Source organism: Malaclemys terrapin, chromosome 2 (assembly GCF_027887155.1).
Source record: "Malaclemys terrapin pileata isolate rMalTer1 chromosome 2, rMalTer1.hap1, whole genome shotgun sequence".
In the NCBI taxonomy this organism is placed as follows: Eukaryota; Metazoa; Chordata; order Testudines; family Emydidae; genus Malaclemys; species Malaclemys terrapin.
This window is the reverse complement of record NC_071506.1, coordinates 253058722-253082921: the sequence shown is the minus strand read 5'-3', so window position 1 is coordinate 253082921 and position 24200 is coordinate 253058722. Positions and strand designations below refer to the sequence as shown.

Below are 24200 nucleotides of genomic sequence, written 5' to 3'. Positions count from 1 at the left end.
GCACTTCAGATTCTTAAACCTTGGGTCGAGTGCTGTAGCTATCTTTAGAAATCACACATTGGTACCTTCTTTGCGTTTTGTCAAATCTGCAGCGAAAATGTTCTTAAAATGAACATGTGCTGAGTCATTATCCGAGACTGCTATAATATGAAATTTATGGCAGAAAGCAGGTAAAATAGAGCCGGAGACATACTATTTTTCCCCAAGGAGTTCAGTCACAAATTTAATCAATGCATTATTTTTTTTAACAAGCATCATCAGCATGCATGTCCTCTGGAATGGTAGCCGAAGCATGAAGGGGCATACGAATGTTTAGCATATTTGGCATGTAAATATCTTGGAATGCTGGCTACAAAAGTCCTATGCGAACACCTGCTCTCATTTTCTGATGACATTGTAAATAGGAAGTGGTCAGCATTATCTGTAAATGTAAACAAACTTGTTTGTCCTAGCAATTGGCTGAACGAGAAGTAGGGCTGAATGGACTTGGAGGTACTTAAGTTTTGCATTGTTTTGTTTTTGAGTGCAGTTATGTAACAAAAGAAAATCTACATTTGTAAGTTGCACTTTCACGATAAAAAGATTGCACTACAGTATTTGTATAAGGTGAATTGAAAAATACTGTTTCTTTTGTTAATCATTTTTACAATACAAATATTTGTAATAAAAAATAATAATATAAAGTGAGCACTGTACACTTTGTATTCTGTGTTGTAATTGAAATCAATATATTTGAAAACGTATAAAAACATCCAAAAATATTTAATAAATTTCAATTGGTATTCTATTGTTTAACAGTGTGATTTAAACTGCGATTAATTGCGATTAATTTTTTTGAGTTGATCGCGTGAGTTAACTGGAATTAATTGACTCCTAGTTATTTCATTTTCCTATATGCTTTTCAGGTGAAGCTCCAAGGTCTGACAAAGGCTTTGAGAGGTTTGGTTTTGTTTTTTGTAAAGGAAACAAGCTTTATTTAAAAATTAAGAGACAAGCCAAAAAGTCAACATACCAATAGCCATCATGTAATCCCAGCGGTCTAGGAGGCACATATTGAAGATCAGGTGGTCTGATGTTTGCCCCTGGCCAATGGGTGAAATATTTCTCTCCAAGTTTTGGCAGACTGCAGAAGTCCAGCCGATCAGGAACCAAAAGACTATCAGGAGAATTACAGCCAGCATCCTCATCACTCGGCCACCTGTCATGTATGGAATACGTTGAGCAGTTTGGGACAGGAATACCTTCAAAACTCTGTAAAACCAAAGAATGACATTTGAAGCATCATTACTTTCACATGTATTATATTTAAATCGAACTGATTGTTATTAGAGACTGCCAGTCAACAAGAATTAGTGTATTTGACCAGTAATTTTTAAAGCAAACTTTGTGTCCAAATTCCCTAATCAGAGTTGAATTTTTTTCTACAAATGAAGAGCAAAAATATACTAAGTCTTCTGTCTTGAGTCTCGTCATATGAGCAACCCTTGATATTCAGCAATACAATTTGACTTCAAGATTAGCATCTATATTTACTTTTACAGAAGAGAGAGTAAATGTAACTGGCACTTCTTAACAAAGAATAGAATAGAGTCTAGTAAGGAAGAAGTGCTAGAGCTTAAATCACAGTTTGACCATAAATACAAGTTTAACACTGCACGTTAGGTGAACTTGGAGATCTCAAGAAGTTCAACATTATTCAGCTGTTTTCTTCCCAACAGCTACACCATATGGAGGCATACTCCTTAATCTTTCCTTGTTTTATAGATGTGATATTCAGTTCTCTCTTTTCAGATACTAAATATTTTATGTTTGATGCAAATTCTAAAACACTTCAGACAGAAAGAGAGACAGGATCAGGACAGATAACAATTTTCACAGGGGTGAGTCACACACAAATTCCCTGTACCTTTATCAACCAAAAACTAATCTTGCATTCTCATTTTTAGAAGGAGCTTGCTACAATTCCTGGACCCTTAAAAATTTATCCTGACCAAGGGATTTCCTGCCCTGCAGGGTGAATGCCACTGAACAACATGGAGTTCCTCGGGGAGGAAAAATAAGCACCCTTTTCTTGCATAACTGGGGGAATGTGAAGGCTATAAATTAGACCACAATTCAAGAAAAATTTTATAGCATGAAGGATATGAAGCTTTGAGAATTATGGAAGCATTACTTATAAACGATTTGAGAATTATACTAGCAAATTTCCTTTTCTATCTCTTTTGGCTCTTCAAAGTCAAATTTTTAGATAATATTGAAAGCCAATGTTAACCTGTTTTGGTTGTGATGAGTCAGGACATGTCAAATTTCTTCCAACACCAGCTCAATGACTGTTGTCCGTGAAATACTTTCCCAATGGAATTGGTGGAAGCTGTATTGTGTGATCACTTAAAACTAGATTGGACAGAGCCCTGGAGACATGCTGTATACTGTTATTCTGGAAGGTATTAATGGCTACTATCAAGTTGGTCTTTGATCTATAGACAATCACAGACCTCATTAAAGCTGATCGGTGTGCTAACCATCCTTCCTTTAGGCTAAATGGAAAGAGCAATTAGCCCTTTTATGCAGTAAAATAGCTGAAGACAGTTGAAGCTACTGCTCAAAGCAATTGGCATATGGTGAAGCCTGAGCAGAGATAAGCCATGTGTTCTGAGGGGTTTCACCTGGACTAGCTGCAAACACAGGGATAAGGCGACTCACTGGTTGTGTGTTGTGTGAGAGTATGTCTACAGTACGAGCAAGGGATGTGATTCCCCTGCTTGTGCACACATACTTGTGCTAGCTCTCATGGAGTTAGCATGAGTATAAATAGCAGTGGGTAGCATGGGTAGCAGCCCAAGAAACCCCCGGTTTCAGGCATATACATACTCGGCTAAACTGTGTCTCTGCTGCAGTTACCTGTGCTACTACAGCTACCTGCTATTTATACTCACACTAGCTCGATGAGTACACATAGCCTGAGAGGCTGAGAGCTGGCAGAAAGGCAGCACACAGCGAGAGAAGCAGGGATGAAAGTAGCTCTGAGAGGGACTAGAGGGACAGAGCTCATTGGGGCACAGGACTGGCTGGAGAGGCAGGTCTGGAAACTGTGAGCAAGAAAATTCCCAGCTGTTTGCTTCCTGCTGTGTTCAGGGAAACAGGACTTCATGTACATTCCCTGTAAACAGAATACCTGACTTGTATAATCAGTTTCTCCTCTTAAAGGAAACAACCTGGCAAGCCCCCAAATATTGATTAACTGCATGGGTCCAAAGAGGCAACAGCATGAACAGTCCTGCAGTGGCAGCTGAATGTATAAAATGACCTACCTGAGTGATTCTTTTTAATTTCTAATTTCTATGATTGTATGGCTTTTCTGAGTCATCCTGTCAAACAGCTCCGTTAAACAATTTGTTGATTTTTGTGATATAAAAGCTATATTTACACACATTAAAAGATGAGAAAAAGGTTAAGAAGGGGGCAGAGTGTATTGCTGACCAGACTTCCCTATGGGAGGCAAAGTTTGCTGGCTATTTTCACTGGAGAAACACAGTATCTCGGGCTAGCTACTCAGCATGTTTAAATCAGTATAATTCCAATGAAGTCAATGGAACTATGTCAATTTACATCAGCTGAAGACCAGACACACATTTTCTACTTACTGGACTGTTTTTAAAGTAAAGTTTTTAAAAGGTCGCATCCATCAGAGAAGTCCAAGAAATGTAGATTGAGGAGATTCAGCCTCAGGTTCTGCTATTTTCAGTACAGCTGAGCTTGCCATCACTTTTTGCATGTGAAGGATATGCTTGTGTTCACTTTGGATAAAATGTGGTTTGCAGGATGCTTATGCATAGGGAAACATGCGGTGGCTCACCACCCTAGGAACATTCTAGAGAAGGCCAGGGGAGGGGGATGAGCTCAGCATGTGGAATGAAGGACTATGAGCATGTGATAAATAAATCCATATATGGAAAGGTTAAATCTGATTGGTTAGATGTTTGTGTTATGTAACTTGTTATGTAAGTGCCATGTGCTATAAAATAGCAATGGGAGGGGCTCCTTGCTGGAGGGACTCTGCCTGATTTTTGTACCAGGGGCTTTCCCTTTGTGCACATTGAATAAAGCCTTGTTGAATTGAATTGAATCATATCGCATCGAAGTCCCTTGATTCTGCTCAGCCTCTGACTCATTGGGAACCACAAAATCCCAACGCATGACATAGAACAGATGGCACAAAAATGTTGCTCTAGAGAAGAGCATAACCTTGAAAATATGGAGACACCCCACTGCTCTTCCAGTGCACTATATTAGCAGTCCTGGACAACAGCTCAATCTACTACTGAAAAAACTTTTCAAAATGATCTTCTCACAATTCTACTTGTGCAAGAGCATTGCAAACGCCAAAAGAAATACAGGAGACGCCAGAATTTCTAGAACATTCTTATAGTGTTTCTTACCATGATGTCAGCAGAACTGTTGGAAAAACATGGAGAACTAGGACACCAGTGACCCAGCAACAATTTACATCTATCATTCACAATAACAATAAAAAACTCAAAAACTTAAATTATGCCCCTCATCTGGATATCCCACTTTGTCTTCTCTGTGTCTGTCCTTTAGACTGACTCTTTGGGCCAAGATGTCAGCAGTTAACAAATAAAAGTAGTCGCTGTAACCTGAAGTAAAGCGTGCATTGGAGATGACTGCATGCTTCAAACAAACAGAGAACAGAAGGCAAAACCAGCTGGTACATGGAATAGATGCAGTATCTAGAGACTATAAATGAGTAATGGGTCAGCATTTTAATTTTGTCTGTAAATTGGTTACCACTACCCCTGCATTGCTATTTAGGATCAAATGCTTGCCTTTGCTGAGTGGGTGTTGGGTTAAGGGAAGAGAGACTCTTGGGGCTGTGAAGCTCCAGTGGGCTAATTTGCTCAACATTGCCTTGAATATTCTACCTAGCTGTTGCATGGGCCCACTAGGAGTAGGGGAACAGGCCTTCCTCCCATCTGTTCCCCCAATCCAGCTGTTAGGGACCAGATCATAGGCAGTCAGACCTAGTGAGTCAGAGCTGGAGCTGGCATCAGGAGCCAAGCCAAGGGTCAGAGTGGAAGTTAGGAATTGAGCTGTGGGCCGGTAGCCAGAAAATGGTCCAGACTCAGAGCTGGGACTGGTAGCTAATGGTCAGGAGCAGAGCATAGGGGCGCAAACCAGAGAAAAGGCAAGGATCAGGCATGAGGCAGGAATTGAGGACAAGGGCAGGAGCAAGGCATGAACCAGGAACAGGACGGGAGCAGAGCAGGAAGTGGGAACAAGAGTTGGATGCAGATTGCAGGAAACAGGCAAGAGTGGGGTCTGATGCAGCAGCAACAGAAAATCCATATGGTTGCTCAGACAGCCCACCCCAGTCATTTCCTGGCTCAAGTAGTGGGTGCAAACCAATCAGGTGACCACACATCTTAGGCATTCCAACAGACTTCCTGTGGGATTGACGTTTCAGGATTTGGTGAGCTGCTGCTTCGTCTCTCTCACTTGGAGGTGATAAGGGAGCATCAGAGACCCAAGCCCCTCACTGACCCAAGTTTAGACCCACTGAAAGAGAAGACCTGTACAATCAGATCCTTAGAGCAGTATAGCCACTCCAGCCAAAGAAGGATTTGGTCCAAAATTTATAATGACCTGTCTGGGGGGTAATAAATGGCAATGTTCATATTTGAGGATATACTGGTGATACCTTAATGAATTACTGATCAAACAGACTAAAGAATTGAATGATCGGGGAATTCAATTATGTGTTTCCTAACAAATCATATTGGCTTTTAAATAGACATTGTTTCCATGATTCCTTACCCCGGATTTAAAGAGGACTTCTATTATAAGAGACCAGACCAGCCCAAACTTGTCAGACAAAGTGTGACTCAGAGGAAACAGAGAAATGTTATTAAGGAGGGGTGGGATTTCTTTTTTTCTTAATGCATGATAACAACTACCTTTGCAAGCACATAAATCTAGGATCTAAACATGGTCCTAATCTATATGCTATTTCTGTACAAGTCCTCCCCCATATCTCCTGAGGGTTTTCTACTCCCTGTTCTCATCCTACATTAAGTGTAGCTATTGTACTGTATCTGTAAATAAATATTAATGTTTATACCACACACAGAAGGCTATTGGATTGGATTTTGGAATACTCTACTGGAGCCAGAGGATCATTATTAAGGCAATTTTGAGAATCTTTGACAAAAGTTCTATTAAGAGTGTAGGGAATAATTTATGTGCCATAATTTCTATGTATGTGGGTTAGGGTGAGGAAAGTTTAAAGGAAGGAGGCGAGTTCACATGCAGGAATCAAGAGGAGGCTAGTGGTAGGAGATTGCAAAAAGGGGCTCAATACTTATCTAATTTAAATCAGTGGCAAATTTTCCCACTGATTTTAATGGGAGAAGGACTGAGCCCAGTATCATGCAACTTTAATAATATGGAATTATTAAAAATACTTTATTTGCTTTCATTGAAATGTATTAATTTAAACTAGATCTTGTCAATCCATCCACATGTAGATTTGGAATGAGCAAACTGATTATTATTTTCTTAAATTAAATCAGTGTCACCTAGATGACAGTATTTTCACATGCTGTAGACATGTTTTGTATTCATCTTTCATCTCTGTGTCTGAAATTTCAAGCCAAAGTTAAATGTAAAATGGGCCCTCTGAAGAAAGCTGATTTTCTTGTGGAATTCTGATCAAAATGTTTCAGTGTGTGGAGCTGACTCTGAAGAGTACAGCTAGAGAGTCTTTGACAGATCAGATGAGGTTTGTTTGTCCCTTGAGTCTCCCCATTTCCCAGCTCACTCTTGTGCTGCATGCTTTTGTTCTGGTGGCTGCTGTCCTCCATTCCAGAGGAGACTGGACTGCGCCAATGTTGTTTTTGAAGCACTGTAGTTTGCTTATTACCATATTGCCAAGATATCCCACCCTCATCACAAATGGACAAATGGCTGCTCCTCCTCTGGTTTTGTCCATTCTGGATCTGGGTCTGTGTTGTACTGACTATCTTGGGATTGAGGGGTAATAAGAATCAACACAGGACCTGCCGTGACACATAACCAGGTTTCAATAATGCGGACCATATTGGATCTCATTAGTATGGAATCTGTGTCCGCTATCCATTAATTATATCTCCTAATGGAAATAAACCACCCCATGGATCAGTTTCTGTACTAACACCCCAGACTATCCCACTGAAATCAATAGGACTGCACATGATATGAATCAGCACAGAATTTGACCCCTTAACTGTAAAGTTATCTTATCACTCAGAACTATCACAGCATATACAACTATTATTTACGCTGTTAAATAAGGAACCCAGTCAAACCATTCTCAAATGATTAGTAGCAGCAAGACTACAGTCTGTCAACTTTTCACCTTTGGGGTTAAGCTGCATAGTTACTTCTGCTTCTTCAACATCTAGAGCTGTCAATAATAATGTCCTGTCTAAAATTCCTAGAATTTTGAAAAACACCTGCTGCCAAGAGAGCCTCTGTCATGTCTTTGACTCATGTCCTTGAGCCACCGATGCTACTTTTGTTAACATAATCACTTCCATTATTTCTCTGTGGCAGACATGTTTGAAATGATTCTACATACTTCACCTGCTAAAAATGAATTCTGTGTTTCAGCTCCTCAAACCTCCTTTTCCATAAGCAACCCAATCCAGTCCAACCCTTTCCCCCCATTCAAACTGAAGGTGATTTGTTGTAGAAACGTTAAGTTCACAAATCCCTAAGGCTCTTTCTTCTAGTGCTTTGGTCTAACAACTATAAATCCTTCAGGCTACACAAGCACTGGCTAAGCTAATTATTTGCTTCTAAAAATCATCAGGTGATCATTATCTTTTTGTAAATCTAAAGCCATTCACTTCTTTACCCTTACCAAAGACTTTCAGAATTGGCAGTACAAAAGATCTCAAGGTCACTATTTATCAGGAAGCTTATACTGTGAAAATAGATCTGAGTAATGCCTGCCTGTTAATCTCCTCTCACCATAGTTCAGCACATTTTCAAATCCTTCATTTCAAAACTAGGTTCACGTGGAGTTTATGGATTTGAACTCATCACTCCAACTAAACTGCAGGATTGCAACTTGTGTTGAACTGAACCCACCAATTTTAATTTAACGTAATTTGGTGAATGAAAGCAGTAGGTTTGCTCTCCACAGACATTCGCTTTTGCTGAAAATATATATAGACAGTTATAATAAGCTTCTTCAGAGTCAGAGATATTTTTCCACTGGTCAATCTTAGGGTACTATTAACTATTTTGTGGTCAAAACGTCAGTGCTGTGACATATGTTTTTATTTGTAGTATATATGTTCACATACTGCTGGTGGCAGGGATGGTATGGCTAATTCACAGCATCAGGACTAGGGAGATATAGTTTCTGTTCCCGGCTATGCCACTGACTTCTAATGTGACCCCTGCCAAGTCACTTAACTTCTCTGTGCCTCAGGTTTCTCCATTTGTTAAATGGGGATAACAACAACTTCTAAAGACTCGCTTCTTCCACAGTGCCTCAAGAAAGGAGTTAATAACAACATACAGTATAGACGCTAAACACAGTTATTCCCTTCTCTGGGTTTTCCAGTGAATTCTGTCTTAAGCATTTGCTTAATTGCTTTGCTGGATCAAGGCATCAGATCTTTAGAACAGGGACTAATTTTATTTATATATGTTGTACAGTGCAACCACACTGTTGTCATTTAATAACAAAGAATTTCCAACCCCAACTGATCAAAAATCATGAGTCAGACCCCCAAAACTCATAAGATTGGCTTATAAATCCGGAGGTGTTAAAATAATAAATATGGGTACTTTTTATTTGCCTTCTAAGTTTTGAGCCACTATGGTTCACTTGGCTCACATTTTCTTCACAATCATGATGGCTAGAAATTTACTTTTTTAAAAAATGAAAGCAGAGATTCTTGTGCGTTCACATACTCCAGGAGTTAGGACTTCAAGAAAAATACCACATATCATGAGATTTGTGATAACATTTTAAGAGCTGGCAACATTAATAACAGCAGCACTTGCCTACCTCACAGGATGTTGTGAGGCTTAGTTCACTAAGGATTGTAAAGCACTTTGAGGTCCTTTGATGGAAAGCACTATAGAGTAATTGAATAAGGTATTATTTTGAGTCAGAAACCAAAGACTAGTTCACTAACCACAAGTTAGGTGGTGAAATACCGTATATTTCACTCCGCCACCAGATTTATTGTGGGAACTAAAATATTTATCAGTTGCATATTTGCAAATTATCTTGCTGGTATTTTGCTTTATTTTTAAAAATAAATTTTATTTGACAAACATTAAATAATATTTTAGCAACAGAAGAAAAAACAACAAGAGAGTCAAGAAAAGTATGTATTGGGATACTTAACTGTTTTTACTTTTTGTCTTGTTTTATATATGGCTGATATGACATGTTAATTGTTAATTTACCTATGGTGTAACAGACAGATATCATAACTCTAAAATAAACTGCTATTTTAATTCACTGACTTTCCTATGCTCAAATTAAATAGCAAGTTTCTGCACTAAATCAACCACTAAATCATCTCAATTCTAACTGGTCCCTTCTGATTTATTATTGCTTTGGATAATAGTATTGAAAAACACTAATAGTGCTATTATCATAACTTAATGCAATTCTTTTACTGAATCTTCTAATGGAATAAATTAGTTGAGTTAATGCAACCCATTGCAAAATTCAGGCTTGTAATCATAGTAGGATCTATGAACTCAGTGATTACTATGAAAACTCAAATGCTTACTGTTATATGAAAAATAGAGTGCAATTCATTTACTCCTAGAGCCACGTTCTGTTTTCCTTGCACATACCTACATGATTATAAGATTTTACTGAGAGGTCTAACCTTGTCAGACAAGATTAAAGAAACGTATTTAACAATATAAGCTAGTTCTTTGAAACGAGCAGTGGTTAATACCAATAGATCCGAGACTAAATCTACTTTGCTTAAATCCAGCATTAACACTTCCATTTTTAAAACACACTGCTTTGAAGCAGCCCCATTTGAGAAAGAAATGGGCTGTAGATACTGTATCAGATTATTTAGAAGGCACACATACATGATCATTAACTAATATCATTTCACTATTACAGAACTTCCTCTCCATAAATTCCAAGTTATTTATTTATTGTTCTCTCTAAGCATTCCCCAAGAACACTGCAGAAAATGAAGCAGCCATTATGTGCTTAGTAATAACTCATACAGTGCAGATAAGAAATGTTGGCCAGGATGGAGTCAAAAATGGAAGGATCAGAGGAATTCAGTTCCCCTAGTTAAAATACTAAAATAAAAAAAAGAGCAAGAATCACTTCAGAAATACTGTATATATATACAAACATCTGAAAAGCTGTTGCAGAGGGATGGATTGTTCTGCTCTGATTAGCCTCGGCTTGGCTTGTGAAGTGTTGGCAGTAAGGTACACAGCTGTGTGCAATACCCCTGTGTTTGTCTGTAACGTACTTCTCCATAAATTATGCACACTATCAACTAATGGTATTGTTATTTAAACAGATCAATTAAATTCAAACTCTGGAGGAGATGAATTACATTAATTACACTTTTTTCTGCAGTTTCAAATAACATGCAACCTTTAATTAAAGAAAAGATTTGAAAATTTAGATCATAACCATTGTCTTGTTTCAGTAATGTCTGGAGATAATGAATCCTTTCTTAAGATTCAATGTTTTACTGTCAGATAAATGCTCTTCCAGTTGTATTTACTATGTGTATGTGTGTAGCAATAGGAAGATCCACTCACTAATTAGGTTAATCATGAATTAATATGCCTTATGAATATCATAGAGGATCTCTCCTTGAAACCAGTTTTTATTTTTTAAAATTGTCTGAATTTAAATTTGGTGAAAATGATTCAGGAGAAAAGTTGCATCTCTTAGCAAGTACAAGCTTCGGGCTTCTTTCTCATGACCTAGTGACTCACTGCTCTAAGCTATGTATATACTGCCAGGAATCTCAGACAACCTGACAGGATTATCTACTGACAGTAACTCAGCATTAAAGGTGTGCCTATTCTGAAATAACTATTCTTGATCTTTATGTATGTTAGTGCAAGGATATGGAGGGGAGGTGCAAAGAAATTAATGAACAGTGGTTCTAGCAGTAAGCACACTGCCTCAGGCTTCTTCTCAGGATCTTCAATCCTTTAGAATATCTGTTATTTAACTGATGCTATGAGATCTTCTATGCTTTGATCAGAAGTGTAGTGAAGGCACAAATCAGTTCAGTAACACAGTGGGAAAATTCCGCTCTCAGATGCACTCCAGGTACATTATTTCTCTTTAGTAATAATATTTAGTATTGTAAAACATTACACACACTTAATGCACTGGGTAACATTCCATCCTCATTCCACATACAAAGCTATATACATACATCAAAAACAGCATATGGCTTTCTAGCGAGAAGGCATGGCCTCCCTCAGAGAGTGACAGGGAGGGATCACAACACGTCCCCGGGAGAACCACATCTGCCCCGCCAGAAGCGTAAGGGCAGGATATGAACAGGAAGTGCAAAAGGCAGGCCCTGCAGCTCAGTTGGGCTAGAGCCACTAGAGGAGATGGATGCATCCCGCCTGCTGCTGGAGCATGCAGAGGAGGCCTCCTGAGGACTGGCCGGAGCTCCCAGGACCGCTGGCCGACCAAGGCGCTGAAGAGTTGCCAGGGCTGCCACCTGAGGACTGGCCGGATCTCCTCGGGCTGCCGGCTGACTGAGACGCTGAGGAGATGCTGGGGCTGCCACCTACAGACTGGCCAGAGCTCCCTGAGATGACAGACACAGGTACACCCAAGGGGGAGAATAGGAAGCAGCCCAGGGAAACCAGGCAACAGTGTGGTTGGGAGCTGGTCAGCGTGTTGTGGGTGGATCCCCGCTAACCCCGTGGCTGACCACTCCACCACTGTTAGGACCCTGGGCTGGGATGCGTACATGTTGGAACAGAGGGGAGTCAGAATGTGACTTGGGACTTAACCTAGGAATACTATTGTTACATTATAGTGGTGCTGAAAAACCTACTAGAGTATTGTGACATAATTCTGTTGTGAGCCACCTCGGTGGGTTTCAATCACCTGCAGCTGACACTGATATACTAACTGAAAGCAGACAATCAGCAGAGGGTCCTCAAGGGTAACACATTTTGGCCATGGTTTTGTGCTGAGGAGAGTTTTAACGCACTTTAAGGGCCTCATTGAGCAATGTTTTTGTTATATGTTAACTGCTCTTCTTCGGGTTGCTTTATAGAGAGAACTTAAGTAGGGCTCTATGAAATCTGCATTAACGAGAATACGGACAGACTCACAGAATCTTGCTCTCCCCAGCACTAGGACCACAGCAGGAGGCAGGCAGGGCGGGCTGCAAGGCTGATCTACCTGCAGCAGCCGCATGTACGACAATCAAGCTGCTTTGGATCAGGAGCCTCCTGAACTGCTGTCCTGAACAGAGCCAGGGAGGGGCTAATGTTGGGGTGTCCCCCTCCCTCCAGTGATGTATCCGGTCTCCACTGACCTGGACGGGGGACACGGGGGGGCCTGTCTGTGAACCAGCCTCTGGCTCAGGAGTGGGTGCTGCCGGCTGCTCTCTGAACAAGTGTTAAGACCGGTGGGTACCCTGCTTACAGAGACAGTGTGTAGACACATTCACTCAGGCGTGCGCACTCCCCCAATGCACACACACACACACTCCCCCCAACACACAGTTTCTCTCTCTCTCTCTCTCTCTCACACACACACACACACACACACACACACTCTTGGGTTCTGTCTGTCTGTCTCTCTCTCACACACATACACACACACACACACACACTGTTCAGCAGTGTTACCGAGCGCTACTTTAAAAAAAATCATTTCAAATGTGTAATTTTTACCATATACTGTATATCTGCAGGATGTTTTGTTTAAATTGTAGGATTTCTTTGTAAAATCATTTTTTCCCATGTGCAATACAATTCTGAACATTTTTATTATTCATAGTAAGGCTAATTGTTGTCAATGTACCAAACAATTTTGATTAAACAAACCCATAAAGATGGAATTAATTTTTTTTCAAAGGAAAAAAAACAGAAGAAAATAATAAATCTGAAAATCCACAATAAAACGCATTTCATAGGGCCCTACTTAAGCATTATTAAAGTAATTTTTTTAAAGTTCTGTAAGGCTTTGAGATGGACTTCACACATCCCTTCCTCACAATGTTTTCTGACACCATTGCCTACAGCACTTATCAGGTGCTATACATGATTACTCCCTGGGCACAAACACTACCATGGTTTCAAGAACCGATGACTATTTGGTAAGGGTTGAGTAGGATGAGTTGTAAAAGCATTGCTCAGTGTCAGATATCTTCAATGTTAATTTAGTTTTGTTTCCGTTGTCTGTATTATCACTTAAATTATTAATAAAGACATAAATATGATTCACTTAACTTGCCTTCTGGATTTCATTCTGGTGCTTTGAACAGCAACAGTTATTTCATGGCTTACTTCATTGTCATGAACACTTGTTTTTAAAAAATGACAAATTCATAGGCACTGGAGGGAAGGGGTTGTCGGAGGGAGGAAACTGTTTGCATTTCCATGGCACCAGACTTTTAAGAAATCAGTCATGTCTTGTGAATTCTGCTACTCCATCCTAAACCTTTAGGATGAACCATTTGATCACATTCAGAAAACAAGGTGCACACACAAGTGAAGTGAACAGTAACTTTTATTTACATACAAATATTGAACAGTAACCAAAAAAAAAAAAAAAAATTCCCAGAGAAGTGGGCAAACATTAATGTCTGTGGACACATCTCCTCCACCTTCCCCTCCTCCTTGCCCTGACAAGGGAGAACGAGCTGTGGAATATTGTGTGGGCAGAACAAACACAGACTTGTCTGTGTGGGGTTTGAGGTGAAGGCTGAGCGTGACTGGGCTACAGGGACTGCACTAGGCTCATTGTTCTCCTGAGAGGGTCTTGGGTGACTGAGGTGGATGTGGTGCCGAGAGTCCAGGATGCTCCTCACCGGCAGGGGTAGGAGGTGGAATTCACCACCTTGGCAGCACACTGGATAGCAGCTGGAGGAGGAGGAGGAGGTGCTGCCTGTTCCGGGAGAGGAGCAATGGCGAGGCAGGTGGGCCCAAAAAGTCACGAGTTGTACCACGGACTGCATGAGTGTATGATCCCATTCCTTCTGGGAATACTCCAGGAAGCAGTTCATGAGAGATTCCTTCTGCCTAAAAGCCCGATCCTCCTTTGCCCAAAGGAATTCAAACTGTTCCTGACACCTCTCTATGCCAATGAGTCTGTCTTTCAGCGTCTTTCTTCATCTTCCTCTGCTGTCACTGTGTTGCCGCTCCTGCTGTCCCAGCAAAATGGGTTCCTGTCAGCATTGGAATATCCTGGCAAGTTGAACACCTGACTAGCACTGTATTTACTTTCTCCTTTGAAGAAACCTAAGAAATCCCACTAGATAACATAATTGTGCTGCCAAAAGCAACAATACTGATACTTTTTAACATCCCAGGAATGTTTCTGTTACAGCCTCCTTCCTTCAGACTACTTTTGCAGCTCATGGGGAAGCAGTTGAGGGTAAAAATAGTAAGCTACTTGCATTACTTTTATTAAATTGTTGTGATGTTTACAGTGCATCAAGGGGACAGCTGAGGTGTGGTTTGGTTCCTTCACTGGTAAGGTTATCAGTCACCTTTTTCTTCCTTAAAGGCTGGAGAACTCTGGAGAACTGCTATGTTCTTCCATCACTTGGAGAACATAGCAGTTGAAGGTACTGGAATAGAAGAGAGAGATGGTTTTCTACCCAACCACCTATGCCACAGAGATGTTTCTGCTAATGATCACCCCTCTACATATTGCTGAGTGAAGGGGTATGGTGAGCTACCAAGGTGGACCAAGTACATTTGCCCTGCCATTAAACCTAAAGAACCAGCTTGAATTGCTACTATACTACAAATTTGCTGAATTATTCTTACAAGGCTGGGTGTCAGTTTGAGAGAAAACCAACTACATTCTATGCTAGCAGACAGAGTGTGCCCATGGAAGAGGAACAGAAAATCATAGAAAACATCCACCCACCCCCAACCCCCATGCATCACCAAAAAGTCCAGCCTCGGTGTCCAGCGACCAGCACTGAAAGGGACAGGGAAACAGAGTGACTCCAGAAGTATATTTTCTTCTCTGAATTTTTGGATTAACACCACAAGCCAGAGCCTCTGCACTGCTATGGGACACAGAATTGTGTATATGCAACCGTCAGAGTGGATATTTTACGCCCCCTGGCTTCTCCAGATCCTGCAGAATGGCTCTGCATGGGGAGAGGACAGACTTTCCTCAGACAATCAAATGGTTCCGTTTCCCTTTCTGCACCTAGGTGGGCCTGCGCACAAGCCACCAGTCACACCCACTCTACTTCCACATGGCTCCTGTTTGTAAGGGGAAGGGGAGTGAACATCAGAGTGGGAGAGGGGTGGTATTGGGTTTTTGCACAACCATAAATGTTATGAAACTGTTCTTTCTCCACCCAGACTCTTTTAAACCCTTCTACTCCCTCTCTCCCACATGTGTCACCCTGGGACCATGTCGGGGTGGTGCGGGGATGTGGTGTGGTAGTGCAGGGTGTACTGAGGCATATGGCACCAGATCAAGAGGGGATGTTGGCAGGGAAGGTGGGGGTCCATCCACTGTAAAACTTACCAGTGTTTTTTGCAGTGTCTCTTGGACTTTCTCAGGGTGGACTTCCTCATTTGGGTCCCCCATGTAGGTGCAGGATCACGTGCTCCTATTCCTCCATGTCTCCCTCCCGGGTCCCTACAATCTCCTGATTCTGCCCCTCATCAGTGTCTCATTGTATAATGAGGCCAATGGGGTTAAGGAGGGGTCTGTGAGTCTTCAGGCTCCATACTCACAGCCTTGGAGAGCAACTGGTCCAGCTCATTGAAGCAAGGGCATATGTTAGGTCCCTTCCCAGAGTGATTGTTGGAGTCCTTCACCCTCAATTACAAAAGCCTGGGGAGCTTCATGCATTCCTGGTGCTGGGACGGAGTCCGGTGAATGCCAGCCTCCTCGAAATCTCCCGGTACAGGTGAATGTTCCTGCTGACCTGGGAGAAGTCGCAGAGGACGGTGTACTCTGACCACACATTGATCAGCACCTGGGTATGCTCCAGAGACCAGGCAGCTACTCTCAGACCATGATCACCTGTATTGATCAATAGATTTTAGCAGAAAACTGTTCTGAAGGGCTCAGCACAGGTTACTACTACTGCTGGAAATGGGAGTTGGGGTAGGGGAGGAGGTAGTCAGGAATCTTTATACCTTTGAGTAAGGGTCAGGAAGCAAATGGATCAAAGCATTGTGGGAATGGCCCTGGAAAACTACTGATACCCATGACCTGATACACGATCCTGCCCCCATCCTCACTGCACTGTAGAATGGGTACAGTGCCATGCCACAGCAGAAGCGTGCATACACTCACACTCTTCATGCGTGCTAGCTATTGCACACTACACTGTCCTTCAGGAACACACTTCAGGGCTTCAGATGTGGATAACAAGGAGCGCATAACATAACAACACACACATAACTATGTACAGTCGCAAGTGTAGACGTACCTTTATAAAGAGAGCCACAAGCTATTAACCAATAAGCTAATGGCATGTACAACTACCAAAATATAAATGTATTTAAATCATGGACAAAGCATAAAAGATAGAGAAGGTTCTGGCACACTGCTGGCTGAATGATATCTATGAGACACACTTATGCAGTCACCTAAAGGAATGCCTTGCACAGTCACAGATCCACCCATCTGATTATGGAAAATGAAATTCTTATGATAATAAAAAAGAATGAAAAGAAAAAAGTGTTTTAGAGAGCAGAAGTTAAGAGAAAGACTGCAATGAGAAAGCAAGCAAAAACTGCCACTGCTCTGTTGAGTAGGCACAGTACAAAAAATAAATTAATTGCTATCACTATATTGCCAGCCACAGTAAACATTTTTAGAAAGAGATAAACTGGCTAGCTAAGAATAGCCTCATCAGAGAAACAGCAAACCCTAAATGCTAATGATCATGCTTCAATACGAAGAAAAAAAAAAGGGGGGGGGGGGAGGAAGGGAGCTGAATAATGTTCAGACACTGGATCACCTTCTGCCCTAGAGACTTCAGTGGAATTAAAACTGCTTACACCATCACTGAATTTGGCTCCTTCAATTTAGTACATTGCTAAATGTTCCATATAGCATGAAATAGAGAATAAAACGTCAGTACCATCTATTTGAACATGGAAGACAGAATACCAATGGAAAATCTACACTCCTTGTTGCTCAAAGCAGAGAATAGTTTAACAATCCAACACTGACCTCCAAAATGGATTATTCCATAGAAGACAATGAAACCCTCAAAACACCACCTCAGTGAGAAACACTTTCCCCTCACATAGCACTTTCCATACCACTAGCTAGATGAAAGACTACCACCGATCCTCTAGTAATTTAGCAATCAATCAAAAATTCTTGGTACATGGGTGGGGTGGGATTTGTTGTTATTGTTGTTGTTATTTTAAATAGTCTTGGGAAATAAAGGCCTTGTGATTTGTGTATTCCAGCTGACACACTGCAAACTATATCAATGATTCTGACTTTGTGTAGTAATCCAACTGAATGATTACAGACCAAACCTCTCTGATGGTAACAGGGCAAGGTGCCAATTCTTTGTACATTTGATTGCTCTTGAGCTGTATCCAGCCACAGCAAGTTAGACAGCAGTAAGGTGGAAGGGTCCCAGAGCTTGGACTGCAGCCTGAGCCCAAACATCTATACTGCAATTAAACAACCATGCAGCCCGAGTCCCGCAAGCTCAAATCAGCTGGCATGGAACAGTCTCAGGTTTTTAATTGCAGTGTAGACACCCTAGGAAGCTAGTCACAGAAGTAGTGTTCCTCCAGCTATGATTTTGGGCATGTTTCAAGTACTAGCCATTATAGGTTTCATGCCATTCACTATCTCCCACACTGTGGTAACTCAGGATGACTGTTCAGTCATCCTAGAAGTTAGGGAGTCCACATAAGATGAAACGTTGGGGTTTAAAACTGAAAATAATGGTTGAGGCTTCCAGGGTGAATCCCTCTATATCAAAATCTTCAGGTTCATTATTGTGTTCCTTGAATTGGAGCAGGAAAGTTTTCGTTTTTAAAAAAATAATCCTTTTTTTCCTCATAGAAGGAGTCCAACAACTGTTTAAGAGCTTTTTTGTTTTACAAAGCCTACTCACCCTTTATAGAATACAGATTTAATGGATGGAAAGACAGACAATGTATTCTTTTAAGAATATATTTGCTAGCAATCTAAAAAATGCCAATGTTCTAATTATTCAGTGATAGTAAAAAGCTTTAAATTATTTCTTTAAAAATATTTTTTTGTTCATATTTAATTTTTTTAAAAAAGATGGCAGATTATTTGTAGAAAAAAACATAAAGTTAGATACCTGGGTCTGATTTGATAGACACTGAAGAATCTCTTTAGTATATAATATCCCTGCAGTCCTGAATTGTTTTCTTCCAGCATCTGAGGCTGTAATGTTTTGGACTTTGTGGTACAATCCAGAGATCTAATATATTTAGAGTAGATTGGTTATGTCTCAGGAAGTAACCAATTAGCCAGGACCGGCTCCAGGGTTTTTGCCGCCCCAAGAGGCAGGAAAAAAAAAAAAAAAGCCGCGGTCAAATTTGTGATCGGTGGCACTCTGGCGGCAGCTCCACCGCACTGTTTTCTTCTTCGTCGGGAATTCAGCGGCAGGTGCTTCCCCCAGAGAGGGACCCACTGCCGAACAGCCTGATGTGCCGCCCCTTCCCCTTGGCCGCCCCAAGCACCTGCTTGCTGGGCTGGTGCCTAGAGCCGGCCCTGCAATTAGCACATTTGATAATGCACAGATTGGTACAGTGTCGACTTAACATCACAGCATTAGCTAATAATGTAGTCACAATATAGTTGTTACCACTGATAAAACTACTGAATTGCTATACAAGACTGGTTTTCGTGGTAAGTCAGAGAAGTATTAACTAGAAACACATATAGATAACTATTTTCCATGGTTATTTTTGAGGCAGATGGCCTGATTCTTCCAGTACTATGAGTTTGCAAATAGATTTAAACCACTTACATTTTCAGAGCTACTTTGAAGATAATCATTAGCTGGGAAAAGGTGTAGGTCGGTAAATAAGATTGGCATGAATGTGAAATTTAATTCACAAAAAAAGTTTAGTTATCCATGCTGACCCAAATTAACACTGACAGCAGAGCTTGTGTTTCAGAGATTCATGGAGTTTAAAACCAGAAGGGACCATTAGATCATCTAGTCTGACCTCCTGTATGAGACAGACCATTAAATTTCACCCAGCTACCTTTGTATTGAACTCAATAGCTTATTTTTGTGTTTGCAACATTTCAGTGCAGAATTGTGTATGTTATATAATTAGTAGGGCACAGGGGTTTTATTACAAAGGCTATTGTCGGGGCGAGCTGGGGTATGAGATCAGTCTTGGTATGTATTATCTGCATGCACCCCAGGTAAAGTGAGTGTGGTCAGATTCAGCTATAGCTGTACTGAATGGTGGACGCAGTGGTTAGCACTGCTTGGTAGAGGTATGTTTGAGAGATCTGTGGATTATTTTGAGGTGTGTGACAGAGCTGTGACTGTGATAGGAGGAGGGCTATGTTTTCTACGCTCATGTGTAGGGCCCTACCAAATTCATGGTCTATTTTGGTCAATTTCATGGTCATACAATTTTAAAAATCATAAGTGTCATCATTTCAACTATTTAAATCTGAAATTTCACAGTGTTGTAGTTGTAGGGGTCCTGACCCAAAAAGAAGTTGTGGGGGGTCAAAAGGTTATTGTGTGTGTGTGGGGGGGGTTTCAGTACTGCTACCCTTACTTCTGTGCTGCTACTGATGGGGCGCTGCCTTCAGACCTGGGCGCCTAGCCAACAGCTGCTGCTCTCCAGCAGCCCAGCTCTGAAGGTGGCGAAGAAGTAAGGATGGCAATACCGTGACCCCCCTAAAATAATCTTGTGACCTCTCTGCAACTCCCTTTTGAGTCAGGACCTCCAATCTGAGAAATGCTGGTCTCCCCCCGTGAAATCTGTATAGTATAGCGTAAAAGCACACAAAATACCAGATTTAACGGGGGGAGACCAGATTTCATGGTCCGTGACGAGTTTTTCATGGCTGTGAATTTGATAGGGCCCTACTCACATGTCTGAGGAAAAGGAAGAGGGGCATGTGGACTTTCAGGATGCAGAATGCATCATTTCTATGCAGAATTTTGTAGGTGATGTTGGTAGCAGGGAATAAGGCTTTGTTACAAATCCTATTGTCAGCAGTGAGGTAGAATATGAGAGGATTATCCTTTAATGATAGTTAAGTGAAAGTTTAGGTTGAGATGGTATCGTGTGAGCAAGTGTAAGGGAGTTGTAAAAGGCAGTGAAGTGGTGTGCTATTGTTTTGCGGGAATTGGCTAAGTGTCTGAGGATTTAGAACCTCCTGGCTCTTATAGTGCCCCGGGCCAATAAGTATGTGTTACGAGCATACTGAGGCATTGCTTGACAACAGAGGAAAGGTGGTGGGGGCAATCTCCCCCCCCCCTATTTTTATCCTTTTAAATAGTGCTAGATGGAATCCTGTAGTGGCAGCAAAAGGAAGTGAAGAGCTTGTACATTTCAGCAATTGTGGGGTGGTCAGAGTAAAGGTGTCTGGGGGAAGAAGAGAGTGATGGAGACCATTTGGCATTGCTGAAAGAAGGCAAGAGTTAAGGTTGCATGGGACAACCTTACCTGTCCATTTCCTGGTTTTCAGATGTTTGAGATTTGCTCAACTCAGCATTCTGCAAGGAGACAAGATGAGGTACCACCAAGCAACCTTAACTCTGCAGTGAGACAGTTTTTTGACACTGAATTTCCAAGTTTTTTTAATAGGAAAAGATATGTTGTTGGTAGGAGTTAGTAGTAATTTACGCAGTTTTACATACTATGTCCCACAATTAGCATGCTGAACCAGCCAGCCCCGCCCCATCCTCAGCAGCAGCAGCCCACCAACCTTGCTTCAGCACAACTCCCCAGCCATACCCTTTGCCCATTTTTTTGTGTTACCCCCTCCAACCTGGCCCTCTTCCCCCTACTGCCCAGGCGCTCCTACCACAAGCAGGAAGCATCTCCCTGAAGTCCTCACTCCCTGTTATACACATGTTTCTATTGCCATTAATTCCTCCTCCTATAACCTGACTCACATGCAGTGCCTGAAGCAAAGGACAGCCATAGCACAGTGGAATAGTGTTCCTGGCTGTGTTTCAGAGTGGTTGTAGGGTGGTGTGATGGGGGGTTCACCCCACACTTGCTCTGGAATGGTTAATGAAGACAAAGAAGGGGCTAATTAACCCAACAGGCCACAGGTGAGAGGAATCAGGGGGCTAAGTAATCCCCTGACTGAGAGAGGGACCCCAGCTGAGGAGGAAGGAGCTGAGCTGAACTTACAAAGGGAGGAAATTGATATCAGAGGGGGCAGCTGGGAAAGTCTGCAGTCACTCCCTGGGAGAAGGGAGGTGCATTTGGGAGAAAGAGGGGAAGCCAAGAGGGTAGGACACAGCTCAGGGAAAGGCAATAAGGTCTAGAAGGGAACAGACCTTGACCGCCGGCTAGAGGGTCTCTGAGCCAGAACCCAGAGTCGAGGACAGGCCCAGGTTCCCCTGCCACCACTGAGGGAGTGGCACTACAAGGCAGTGAATGGGAAGGCTGCCTAGGACTGCTAAAGGAAGACTTTGGTACCCGAGAAGGGGAAAATATGTAGAGTAACCTGGCCAGATGGCTGAGTCATAAAGAGGTGGCAGCAGCTCGTGGAATGAGAGAGGGCCCAGAAAGGCCAGCAGAGGACACCGTGCAACTGTAAGAAGGGACGTTGACCTCATAAGCTATTCGTCAGAACGCCCAGGAGGAGGTGCCATTCTAGCGGAGAGTGGATCACGTTGTCACAGGTGGAGTTTGTAGCAGGGCCAGCAAGAGAATTTCACAGACAGTATTTTGGAACAGAAACCCTGACGGTTTTATGTTTGAGAGAAAGGGCCTCTGACCCCTGACTGATAGATGTCCAAAAAACAGTGAGGTATCAGAGCTTGTAGTGTTTCTATGCCTGACAGTACAAATTTTCTGGTCAGCCATGAACCCTCCATTTTCTCAATTAATGTTCTTCTAGCACTTATTGCTTGCTTTCATATTGTTGCTGTAACAATTCAGCTGCTCACCAAATCAAAGCAAACTATCACAGCTCCTGGAAACAAATCTCTGATGTGGTCCAAATCTGCTCTCATACATTGTATGAAGTACACACCAGGAATATGACCCAGATAATTTCTGCCTGAGTGAATCACCACAATGTCCAGTAGATTACAACCTTTCAAGTTAGACACTGCAGAGTGGGCAAAACATGATGTCAGCACAAGCCACCTCTCTCCACCCAAATCAGCCAAACGTTGCAATCTCCATTGTGACGTTATTGACATAATCTGTAACTGTATAGATTACTGTTGAGACCACTGTTATAGATTTGCAGGATATATTGTATAAAGGTTGTCATGTAAGTGGTCTATGGATAGGTTATGGTTTGCTGGTTATGATTATGCTGTGTATATGCTGTATCATTTTTGTAGTTGAAGTTATGAATATTGGCTCTATATGGTCTGTATTTCAAATTTATGTTATGCTTTGGGGTGACACCCCAGACAAGTTGATGTCAGCTCTGCCTAGCCTGCTTGATGACCCATTAAGGATCATCAGCTATACAATTGACCCATTGAGAGAAGGCAGACACACCTTGTGACTCAACAAGGTATGCAGGGAGGGACATGCCTATGGACAGAACTCTGAGGTTTTTCCATGCCATGTGATGGACAGCTTGTCTTTGAGACAAAGAGAGCAGAGACCACATGGCAAGAAACTATAAAAAGCTGCTGCAGCTCCTCCATCTGGTCTTCAATCCTACTTTTTACCTCTGGAGGAACTTTGCTACAAACGGAAGCTCTAAACAAAGGACTGATGACCCATCCCAGCTGTGGATGTACTCCAGAGACTTGATTTGAATCTGCAGTTTATTATACCAGTGCTACAAGCCTGAACCAAGGACTTTGCCATTACTGTATGTAATTGATTCCATTTAACCAATTCTAGCTCTCATCTATATCTTTTTCCTTTTATGAATAAACCTTTAGATTCTGAAGGATTGGCAACAGGGTGATTTGTGGGTAAAATCTAACTTGTATATGACCTGGGTCTGGGGCTTGATCCTTTGAGATCGAGAGAACCTTTTTTCTTTTACTAGGGCATTGGTTTTCATAACCATTTGTCCCCATAACGAGCGGCCCTGGTGGTGATACTGGGAAACTGGAGTGTCTAAGGGAATTGCTTGTGTGACTTGTGGCTAACCAGTGGGGTAAAACTGAAGTCTTCTCTGTTTGGCTGGTTTGGTTTGCCTTGGTGTGCATCAAAACCCCAGCCTTGGGGGAAAGGACATAACTGTGTTGAACTTGTGTCAACCAGTTTTATTTTGAAGAAATAAAGCCAAAGCCCTGAAGAAAAGGGGAATGTAATACTCTGGCTGGAGTATGTTTTTGGTGCATGGGCTACTCCTGGGGGAATTCTGCACCACTGTGCAAAGCAGAATTTTACAGAAGTTAATATTGTACATGCAGAATTTCCTTTCTCCCACAGAAATGGGCTGCAGTGTGGCTGGCCACCACTAGGGGCTGCTGGATCCAGGAAAGCCCAGCTCACACATAGAAGACACTGCTGGGGGGAGGAAGAGGGAGCTAGAGGGTTCCTGGCAGCTGAAGTTCCCAGCATGCCCTGAAGGAAGGATATGGCAGTGCAAAGGAAACTCCATGCAAGCCTGGGACCAAGCATCAGGCTGTTTCTTCCTCTAGATCCTTAGGCTCGGGGGTGGGGAGGAGGAGAGGAGAGATTGGTATCTGGGCAAGGGGGGACCGTGGCTGGGCTCTGTGGGGGAGGGGTTGTGAGTGTCTGGCCCCCCTGGCTGGGCTCTGGGGAGGAGGCAGAGAAACAGGAACTGGGTT

At 42.0% G+C, this 24200-nt stretch overlaps 1 protein-coding gene across 1 annotated transcript in view; it reads right to left on the bottom strand.

Annotated features, from left to right (window-relative positions):
* The window catches only part of GPR158 (G protein-coupled receptor 158), a 336112-nt gene that overhangs the window by 36408 nt on the left and 275504 nt on the right, over nt 1-24200 (bottom strand). The window contains exon 7 of the mRNA XM_054020723.1: nt 1013-1251. Within this exon, the coding sequence (XP_053876698.1) occupies nt 1013-1251 (239 nt within the window). The remainder of the gene's footprint in view (nt 1-1012; nt 1252-24200) is intronic.